General features: G+C 39.8%; 1 protein-coding gene across 1 annotated transcript in view; it reads left to right on the top strand.

Moving 5' to 3' along the window:
- Positions 1–9,019, top strand: part of SLC13A2 (solute carrier family 13 (sodium-dependent dicarboxylate transporter), member 2) — a 12,109-nt gene extending 3,090 nt beyond the window's left edge. Inside the window, exons 2-12 of the mRNA XM_010082163.1 lie at positions 207–335; positions 676–812; positions 1,907–2,133; positions 3,041–3,221; positions 3,424–3,546; positions 4,452–4,673; positions 4,776–4,873; positions 5,453–5,574; positions 7,138–7,299; positions 8,272–8,409; positions 8,888–9,019. Of these exons, the coding sequence (XP_010080465.1) occupies positions 207–335; positions 676–812; positions 1,907–2,133; positions 3,041–3,221; positions 3,424–3,546; positions 4,452–4,673; positions 4,776–4,873; positions 5,453–5,574; positions 7,138–7,299; positions 8,272–8,409; positions 8,888–9,019 (1,671 nt within the window). The remainder of the gene's footprint in view (positions 1–206; positions 336–675; positions 813–1,906; positions 2,134–3,040; positions 3,222–3,423; positions 3,547–4,451; positions 4,674–4,775; positions 4,874–5,452; positions 5,575–7,137; positions 7,300–8,271; positions 8,410–8,887) is intronic.
- Positions 9,020–10,822: the final 1,803 nt, after the last annotated feature.

Here is a 10,822-nt window from a genome sequence, read left to right as displayed (position 1 = left end):
TTCCCTACAGTCCTGACAAGGTTGTTGAACAGTTTGTCATTTGATTAGGATCTGCATAGCTAGGAGGATAGACAGGAAAGAAGGATAGAAAATAACCTTTTCTCAATCCCTTTATCAGGCAATTAATATAATTATGGGCTGTTACCTTCTCAAAGCCTAGGTGAGGTGTACAGTCTGTTCTGACTGCACGTATTCTTCTTTGTCAGGAGGCCCGATGTGGTTACGTTATCATACTGATGGCACTGTTCTGGTGCACGGAAGCCCTGCCGTTGGCTGTCACAGCTCTCCTTCCTGTCCTGCTATTCCCACTAATGAATATCATGGATTCGACAACAGTAAGAGATCTTATTCTGTATGTGTTTACCTGTGTATTTACTGGTCAGCTTCTCTTATTCTGGGATTATTTCCAGTGTGATTTCTAGAGCGTGGTGCAAAGAAGAGAAAATTGCACTATTGTTACCCAGGGAATTGGCTGTCCTCTCCAAGGAACAGAATTTGCAAGAGCTGACAGTGAACTCTGGGTGGAGCTGCTAATCTGAAATCAAATCAAATTCACTGTTTAGATGCAATCCATAGTTACTGCATGCTAATGTCTTTGGAACAAGATCCTCCCTCAGAAAATACCTTCTCTCCTGGCTTCTTGTCACTATTTTTCTCCCTTGTTCCATGTTACAGGTGTGCAGGGAGTATTTGAAGGACAGCAACATGCTTTTTATTGGGGGACTGCTGATGGCCATTGCTATTGAGAAATGGCACTTACACAAGCGCGTTGCTCTGCGGGTCTTGCTTCTCACTGGTGTCAGACCAGCCCTGTGAGTAACAGTCATGAAAACGCTGTGGGATAAAGGACTTTACGGTGCTAGTTCCCATCTCAGAGTTGCCTGTAGTCTCCTACGTGAATCTGCAAATCATATCCTACAAATGCTTTCCTACTGTCCAAGTGAATTAGTGCCTGCGCAAACCTTGAAATGGGGATCCTTTGATGTGTTACAGACCTAGTGCCTCTTTTTTGAATTCCAAATGGTTTCAAGTGGAGAAATACCAACAAGAGAGTCCGTGGTGGAAAGACAAGGGTGCTGCTAGGCTTGGCCAGAAGCACAGCTTTAGACAATCAGGAAAGACTACAGCTGAAGCACAGAAAACACATACTAACTGTGACACTGATTGCAAAGAGAAGAGAAAATACGGGGATGCTTGTTTCGAAAACAACAAATGTTTACCAGACTAGAACTTTAAGCTACGCAGAGGCTACACGGCCCTATTTAATTTGTCTCAGATGATAAGAAGAGGGAATACTGAAGGAAATTACAAAGCAATAGAACAAAAATGCATATAAGATAAAGCCATTTTCATCTCATATATAATCTACATCTCATCTACAGAATAATTTTGAGACAAATAACAGAGTAATACTGAAAGAAGGATTAGAATATTATATGAGTAAGAAGAGAATCTTAAATAATAGAGGTGGGATAAAATTACAAAAAGAAGAGATCATCTTCCTTATGGCTTAAACTGATTGCCATTTGGGATCAAATTCAGCTTGCAATTCCTCTTCAAAATATATTATAATACATTAACATGTGTTATTGAGATGGTATGTGTTCCTCAGAAGCATGCAGGATAAGCAGGATACCAACTAGAGAAACTGTTCGCTCCAAGATACCAGCTTCCACTTTCCTACTCGTAAGAATGTAAAAGCACAATTGACTGAAATTGCAAAAAGAAAAATCTATGTTAAATCTTACTGTGTCATTCACAAAGCAGACTAGGGTAGGAGGATGTGCTAGGTGTGAATTGCTAAGCATCTTCCAAACCCAGCATTTGTAACCAAAGCTTTGTAACAAAAAAAGCGCATCGCAGCCCTGCATTTCTGAACTGACTTCTTCAAACCTTTTCATTTCAGACTTCTCATGGGTTTCATGATTGTGACTGCTTTCCTGTCGATGTGGATTAGCAATACTGCCACCACTGCCATGATGGTCCCAATAGCACAGGCGGTGTTGGAACAGTTGCACAAGTCTGAAATGGAGTCTAGCGCAGCTGGCCAAGCATCTGAAAACATCAATAAAGCCTTTGAACTGCAGGAAGAATCAACTAAATCATATACCTCCAAAGAAACAGTGGGAAAAGGTGAGTGGGTTACAGGTGTTTTTCTTCTTAGCATAATGGAGGATGACCTGATGCCTTCTTCACTGTCATTACGGTAGCTAGTAAATTCTAGAAGAATCTACCTAAATCATCCTGAGTGTACCAGACAGCATTTATGAGTCTCTTCCATGAACCAGACAAAAAGAACTGTAAAATCTACTGACTTGGCTGAAGTTTGAAATAGATTGAAAATATGAAGCGATGATAACTAATCAATAAAACAACAGAATGTATAAATTCTCCATAAGCTGAAGCCTTTACATTAGGCTTGCTATTTCCTTATATACATATGTTAGTTCAATTATTATCAAGTGTGTTAAGTTATCAGATAATAGGGAATTTCCAAGGGAAAATTTCTGGCCTATTTCCTGTCAGAAGGTTAGAGATTAAAATGATCTTTCTAATCCAAAGATATACAATCATGCAACAATATCTCTTTACCAGCTGTCTTGCCCTCTTCCCATCTTTGAGACAACTCAAGTGTTTCTGAATGTGAATCTCAGTGTCAGCAGTCAGGTGTTGCTACGGAATGAGTTGCCTTCAGTCCAACTCCTCCAACTCTGTTGTACCTCCCTGAATTCTTGCCTCTCTCCCTGCCACATGCAGTTCAGACATTTCCCAGTTCACTGAGAAGTGTCAGCAGTATGTTCGGACTCTATCACACATTTCAAATTCTATTACTCTGAAAAACTGCTCTGTATCAAGACAACCAGTGAGAATGGACAGAAGATCAAAGAATTAACAATGCCAGCCTTAAAATGAGGAAATTCGGCTCCTTCAGCTTTGAGTCCATTATGTCACAGCCTTGAAATACAGAATTACGCAGGCACAAGATCTTTTCCTATCCAATCTAGCTTCTGTAACTCTTTTGTTCCTCTCTTGGACCTAGGTAATAGTCATGTCCTGACAGTCGAGGAAGACAGAAAGAGAAATGAAAATCTGCTAGAGGAGAAACACAAGAAATTGTGCAAGGGAATGTGTCTCTGTATTTGTTACTCAGCCAGTATTGGAGGGATTGCAACTCTGACCGGGACAACACCAAATCTGATACTGCAAGGACAAGTTGATGAGTAAGTGTGGTTGAATTTGGGATTATGTACCCGCTAAACTGCATCATTCTGCTACAGCTGACTGCCAGCCAACACAGAGAAGGCAAACATCAATTTGGTAACTTTGTCGGGAAGTACCTCACAGTACCCCCTCTTTTCTGAATCATCAGCTACAGAAGAGAGTGCAGCATTTTGGATGCTAACAGCCATCTACATTTTACAGGCTCTTTCCTAACAACGGCAACGTCATCAACTTTGCCTCTTGGTTCTCCTTTGCCTTCCCCACCATGATTGTGTTACTGGTTTTGACGTGGATTTGGCTGCAGATCCTGTACTTGGGATTTAAGTAAGTACCCTCTACACACACTCTAATACAGCTAACAGGCCTGTTAGCAAGTACTCATTACACGTTGTAACACCAGGGATACTTTTAGTGATGAGATGATGCTTGAAAGTCGAACAAGTGACACAGTCCTCACAACAGAGACCAGCAGAGTAAGTATCTGTTAAAATACTGCAACTTTTTCCCCAAGGAACCTGACCAAATCCCAGCTAAATATACTCTGTAGATGAAAGCAGCGAGTTATAACTGCATAGAATCTGTTCTGCAGCATCGCTTTCATGTCCTGAAAGACTGTTGTGCTTCAAACCAGGAAATTGATTTCTACATGAAGCTGGTAAATACCTTTGCAAAAAGAGTTGCTACAGACCCAAAGGATTAGCATTGTGCCAGTTCCCATTGTTAATCACCCATACAACCGGCTTGCATTACCTGTTAATATTTAGCCTATCACTTTTGTATTAGCCCCAACCTCCTTTCTTTTAAATGGGAAGAGTGGTGTAATACCTGAAATGGAACTGTCATCTTCAAATTCCTCTTTCAAAATTCTCCTTTTCTGTCATTTTAAAAAGCTTGGCAACTCTTTACTTCCTGGTGACCATATAGCCTTGTCAATCACACTAACAGTGACATTATTTCCCGATACGTCTAGATAGCATGCCTGTTTATATTTAGATCATAAACTTTTAGAGATAGGAAGCTTCTTTCTGATCATCTTGTCAGTACACAGGACAACGCAGTTACCATCCAACATCTATGGCTGCTGATGCTGTGATAAAAATATTATCATTTCTATATGCATATATAAATACATATATCTAAAAGACAATATAACTGAGTATAAAATCTGGATTCTTAACTCTGAGGATATCTGGCAAATTTCTCTAACATTTCTGTCCATTTTTTTCTAGTTTTCGGAAGAATTTTGGTTGTGCGGCCAATGCCTCTGCAAAGGCTAAGGAGCAACAGGCCTATGACATTATCAAGGCAGAAAGCAATAAATTGGGCTCAATGAAATTTGCAGAAATAGCAGTTTTGATCATCTTCCTATTACTGGTATTGCTCTGGTTTACAAGAGACCCTGGTTTCATACCAGGTTGGGCAACTGTTCTTTTCAACAAAGATGGTACAAGGTATGACTACTTTTCCTCCTCACTTTGAATAAAAACAAAGTAGGCTAGATTTCATAACAATGAAAACATGGCTAGAGTAAATTTCTGTCTGATCTATTGCAGCTACGTCACTGATGCTACAGTTGCCATGTTCATTTCAGTTTTGTTGTTCATCATCCCTTCCGACTTTTCTTACAATGACACAGACAAACAACCAACAGGTAAGGCTACTGAAGGCATCAAAAGTCAGAATAGGTACATGGGAAGTTTTACATTTTAAATTTACAAAGGAAATTTCAAACATTAAACAAGATTTCAGACTGCTCTTCCAGCATAGCTGCAGCTGGAGGCTTTCGGCTAGGCAAGGCATACATCCCATAAAAAAAATCTGTTTCTTGTAATTTACCTGAGTAGGAAACTCTTATCCCAGCAGTGTTCCAGGCACTAGTATACACATACGTAAAAGCTTCTGAAGCCGGAGTCTTCAGGAGAGAATACATGACTTAACAGAAACACATGCAGTTCTGCAGATACATTGCCATACTTTTAACTCACTCTTACCTTATTCTACTATGCCTCTTGGAGTAGCTACAGATCATTCATTAGTTTTTTTGCAAGCCAAGTTTTTAAATCGTTGTTGATGACACTCTCATAGTTTGCTTTAGGAGATAATTCCACAGTCTACTTGATCTTGCTGACAGAAGTGTCTCCTGATGTTCAGACTACACTCACCTCTCACCAGGAAGTCTTCCTTTCTTTGGAGAATGTAACATGGCTTACAAAATCTTTTTGCATTTTAGGCAGCCGGTCAAAGATCCAAGCACCTCCAGCTCTCTTGGACTGGAAAACAGTTAATCAGAAAATGCCATGGAACGTTGTGCTTCTGCTGGGAGGTGGTTTTGCCTTAGCCAAAGGCAGCGAGGTAATATTCCTCTGCTTACCTGCTATTTGCGTTTTCCTGGGTGTTTTCCATCTTGCTTTTCATGCATGCTCTCCCAGAACACAAGAGGGCATGCTGGTAGCACCAAATGCTCATTTCCTCAGACAGTGGCAATAGGACAGACTTCACCATCCTTAGGAGGAGTCCTGTGATTAGGATAAATCTTTATTTTGCCTATGCAACTGGGATGGTACTACCAGGCAGCATGATTAATTGTGTTTCCAGAAAAGTATGATTTAGAAACTACCCCAATACATTAAAGGTTCTATTAAATGAAACTTAATTGATGTGGCAAGCATGAGGAGATAATGTGTCCAGGATGGGTCTCCAAACTATTTCCATAAGTAGTTTGTTTGAAATATGATTTAAATTAAACTACTAGAAGACAAATATAATCCTTCCACTGAGGACTGGCAAGTCCTCAGGTACAGAGTAATGTATTCAGTTTTGGATATCATTCTTCAACAACATGTGGCCTATGGGAGGGAAGTTTAGAGGAAGGTAGTAAGAATGATCAGATCTCTAGAAGACATGTTTGGAAAAGGAAAGATTCAAGAAGTCATCAAATACATAAAAGCTTCTGCAGAAAGGAAGATAATATGCTTTTTTATATTCTGACGGTGCTAAAGGGCTTAAATTGCAGCAAAGGAGATTTAGGTTAAGCAGCAGGAAAATGTTCCAACTGTAAAGATAGTTAAGCACTTGAAAAAATTATCTAGGGAGATTTTGGAAACTTCATTGCTAGAGATTTTTCACAGCAAGTTTGAAAAACATCTGTCTAGTAATAATTTGGGTAGAACTGATCCTGCCCTAGGACAGGGAATTAGACTAGTCCTTTCAAGATAGATTCCAACCCTCCTGTGAGATCGCACTTTTCAGTGCCAGAACAAGCAGGTTGAAGTAGCCCAGATATGAAATAGGGAGGACATGTAGAAGAGTGGTGGCTGCAAAACCAGTAAGAAAGCTAGGCCATAACGCATGAAGAAGCAAGACAAACACAGGATATGCTCTGTCGAGAGGAACAGCTGAATAATGATGATGCCTAAACTACAGCTCAGAGTGACAGGGAAGATGCTGGTATTTTTCAGTGACTGAGAAGGATAAAAGGTATGAAAAGCTTCAGATAATTGATCAGGATCTCAGACAATGTGATGAAACTACGTTAAATTGCCAGAGTATCTGCTAAGATACATGAAGGTATTTTAGAAAGTGAGTTCAAAGAACTTTGTTTAGATTCAGAAAAAAAAGCCCTGAATATTGATCATGTACAACTAATGGCCTGAAAAGAGAAAGAATTATCTGCTGTAAGGTACTGTAAATGTAGTATCTTCTTCTTTCAAAGTCTTTGGAAGGGAAAACACATTTATTTTTATTGAACCTGCCAAATTATCATTTCTATGAGCACTGCCTCTTAACATGTTTTTTCTACAGAAAGCAGTTTGTATGAGAACTCCCATGAGAAAGGAAGGTAGAACTGGTATGTAACTGGATTGTGATGGGGCTTTTTCTTCTCCAGCCTTGACAGACCTCTTTGCTCTGTTACAGGAATCCGGTCTGTCCGCATGGCTAGGCAGCCAACTGACTCCTCTGCAGCAAATCCCTTATCCAGCTATCGCTCTCCTGATGTGCCTCCTTGTTGCCACTTTCACTGAGTGCGCCAGCAATGTGGCCACCACTACCCTCTTTCTCCCTATTCTGGCTTCAATGGTAAGTTCCAGCATTTCAAAATACTCTTGTAAGAACAGCTCTCACCTCTGCTCTAAGCATACATCTGCTCAATTATAAAAAACTTAACTGGCTGACATAGCCAAGCACGGGTTTGTGTATCCGATTAGAAATACAAGACTTAAAATATACATATATGTATGTTCATGCATATATATTCACACACACCGTGCTTCGTTCAACCTTTCTAAAATCATTGCTGGTGAAAAGTAAAGGGATTAAATTCACTGGAATATTAGACTTTGCCTTCTGGCCTAAACAACCTCATGAGGTCACTGCCAGCTGTACTTGTTTTTTTCCTATTTGTTCTGCATACAGACAGCAGCAGCAGCATTTGCTTCCCTGCAACATTCCATTACTGTATTTCACTCCGACCACTAGCCTTCCAGAAGTCTCTGAGGGTGATAGCATTAGTCAAGCTCTATGACCTAATTCAGACTTTTGCATTTCCATGGAAGATTCCTGTTGCTGGGGTAGACATAGTTGTGCAGTGTGAAAAGCTGGTTCCAGACAGAAACTGGAATAAGCACTACCAAAATCTTTTTTTTTTTGCACAGACTTCAGCTAACCCCTAATCTGATCCACTGGCCTTCAGAGTTTGGGCTACCCTGTTTCCCCTGATAATTTAATTTTGTTCTTAACCAGTTTGAAGCCACTCTGCATTTTTTCCTGGTTTTAGAGTTGAATACAACCATTATTATTAATTTATACTGCAGCAGTGATCAGATGCCACAATCGGGAACACAAAGCGCTGACCACTAAATCAATTCTTGCATTTGCTACATAAAGACATTGGCTAGAAGTTTCTAAAGCAGAACCAAAATATGAGTGGCTGCAGTGTTTGTGAGAGAATGAGGTTTCTGACATGGACAAATACAATCAGTCTTCTGCCAAAAGATTTCTATGCATTTTTGTACACAGAAACCATCGTCTTTGCTCTCCCTTCTTGCATAGGCTGAAGCGATCTGCCTCAACCCACTCTATGTCATGCTGCCCTGTACGCTTTCTGCATCGTTGGCGTTCATGCTCCCAGTGGCTACTCCCCCTAACGCCATTGTCTTCTCATATGGACAACTCAAGGTTATAGATATGGTGAGCAAAAGCACATTCTTTTCAGAATTTTCATCACTAGATTTGATCTTTCCTTTTTCTAATAATGGTTCTTCTTGGAAGAGTGTTAGGAAACTCACTGTACTCGGCTTACATCAAATGGAAAGAAGAACATACACGTGTGAGTTAATAAAGGGTCACGCTGACTCTAATATATAATCACAGCCTTACAGAGATGCTATTGAGCTTTTAAAAAACATCCAAGGCCTCTTGAAGGTGTTCCAACAGGAGCACGCTGTCAATGGGAAATGGCAATGTCTAACTGTCAATGGCAATGTCATTTTTCCCTAATACGAATTATATTTGTGAAGAAAACCAGCTAAATGTCATTTGATGGAATCCTGATGTAGTAGTGAAAAAAAGGCCAAAGGGAAAATTTAACCATACAAACAATCCTAATCAGCAATGAAGGAAAAAAGTACTCAGTTCAACTAATAAGCCTTCTCTTTTATAATTCTAGGCCAAAGCTGGGTTTGTACTCAACATCCTAGGAGTTCTGACGATAACTCTAGCCATCAACACCTGGGCTTCATCTTTGTTGCAATTGCACACTTTCCCATCTTGGGCAAACAGGACAGGTACATGCCCGTAATGTGGAGAGGCAAGGGAACCACCAACTGTTTCTGTTAGAACTGCAATGAGAGCAAGACTATCATCTACACAAGTTTTACCAAGGCAGTGGTTAAGAAACAGGCCTGGTCTGTGGACAAGGACAAGCCACCTACAAGCAAAAGCATTCAGTTGATAACAGCAATAAAATTGCCTAACAGTGCCGTTTAGCAGGCGATTTTGTTACCCCAGCAGTAAGACGAGGTAACCTTTGGCTTTTCAACTGTTCCAGGTATCTTTAGATTTTCTGTCTCTGCAGGGGTAGGTTTCCCCAAGTACCAGCTACATCACTTTTGAAGCTCCACCTGTAAAGTCTGAAATCTGCAGTGAGAAAGACAACAGAGGTGTGTATATAAAAGGAAGGAGAGACTCTACATACCTGATTTCATGCATGTATCTGCATACTGTCAAAAAGAATATGAATATTCACCTGTATATGAGTATACAGGCCTCTATCTGTATGTTCAAAATGTACATGATTGTTATATACTCCATGGGCATTCACAGCAAGGCATGTGTTGGATGATTACAGACAAATCACATAGTGGCAGCCCATTCTATTACTCTAAAACATATTTATTTGCAGCCCACTTTTTATGAATGTAAAGACCATTTTTCTCCTAAAACATCTGTCCCATTGTTATTTATGTAAGATTACAGCCTGCAAGGACACAATAAGACTAGCAATATACTCTTGAGAAGGGGAGAATCCCTGTGTCCCAAAATATATAGTACTGAATTAAAGATATTTTTTTTAATGTACCTCCCGTGTTATGGAGATTTTTCCTATTATATATCACTGCTTCTACTCCTGTCCCCCATGTATCAACTGCTTGTCTGTGTGCTTCCTTAAAATATCTTGAAATAATCAGAAAAGTTAGTATAATTTATTTTCACTTATCGTTGAAGTAATAATTATGAGTCCAATTTTCTTGGACTCTCAAAACCAAGATCTTCTTTTTCAAAAGCCCCTAACACAGCTAAATATTTAATCTCTATTCTGCTGGAACTGACTTTCAGTAGCACATAGACTGCTCATGACCAAACTGACAAAGACACTGGAATATCCAAAGACACTTTGCCAGATCAAGCACTTAGTACTATAAATGAGGTTGGGTTCAGACAGATCAGTTACACACTATGTGCCCTGAACTTTGCGCTAAATGCTTTGTTCTGTTGTTGCCTGCATAAGTTTTGCACAAAGTCTATTGCATTTCTGAAATCCCACGAGAACCATGCTGCTTCAATGAGAGCAAACATCAGTGAATTTCACTCTAAAATAGTATGAATGTTCTTTGAAATCTTCCTTCTTTCTTCCTCTGCCCTAATTATTAGCAGACAAGGACAAAGCACAACGTACATTTGATTTATAAAATGTTGGAATTCACTGACCTGCAGTAGTTTCTTTCCAGTTCCAGCTGTCAAGGCAATTCTGGTATCTGCTGACCACTGACCCCCTTTGCACTGATACCTCACAAGCACAGTTGCTCTGGAAAATCACTGTCTCAGAACAGTCTGGCATTAACCCTTCAGTGGCTTTGAAAGATACTGTTTTTATTTGATATGTGATAGGGATCCAATAGAATATTCACAGCACAAGAAGGAAGGACATTTATTCTCTTTTGCTAATGAGCTCCTGGGTAATTGATTTCAATCACATAATGACTTGCTCAGATCACTGCTGAACTTTTCCTGCCCTTTGCATTTACTTCTATCAAATTACATACAAATCTATCTAAATATTTTAATTCCCCTGCTCACCCTGTGTCTGAGTACCTAACAAAAT

The sequence above is a fragment of the Pterocles gutturalis genome, unplaced genomic scaffold, assembly GCF_000699245.1.
Source record: "Pterocles gutturalis isolate BGI_N339 unplaced genomic scaffold, ASM69924v1 scaffold16879, whole genome shotgun sequence".
Classification (NCBI taxonomy): domain Eukaryota; kingdom Metazoa; phylum Chordata; class Aves; order Pterocliformes; family Pteroclidae; genus Pterocles; species Pterocles gutturalis.
Note: the sequence above shows the minus strand (reverse complement) of the source record. Positions and strands in the feature narration are given on the sequence as shown.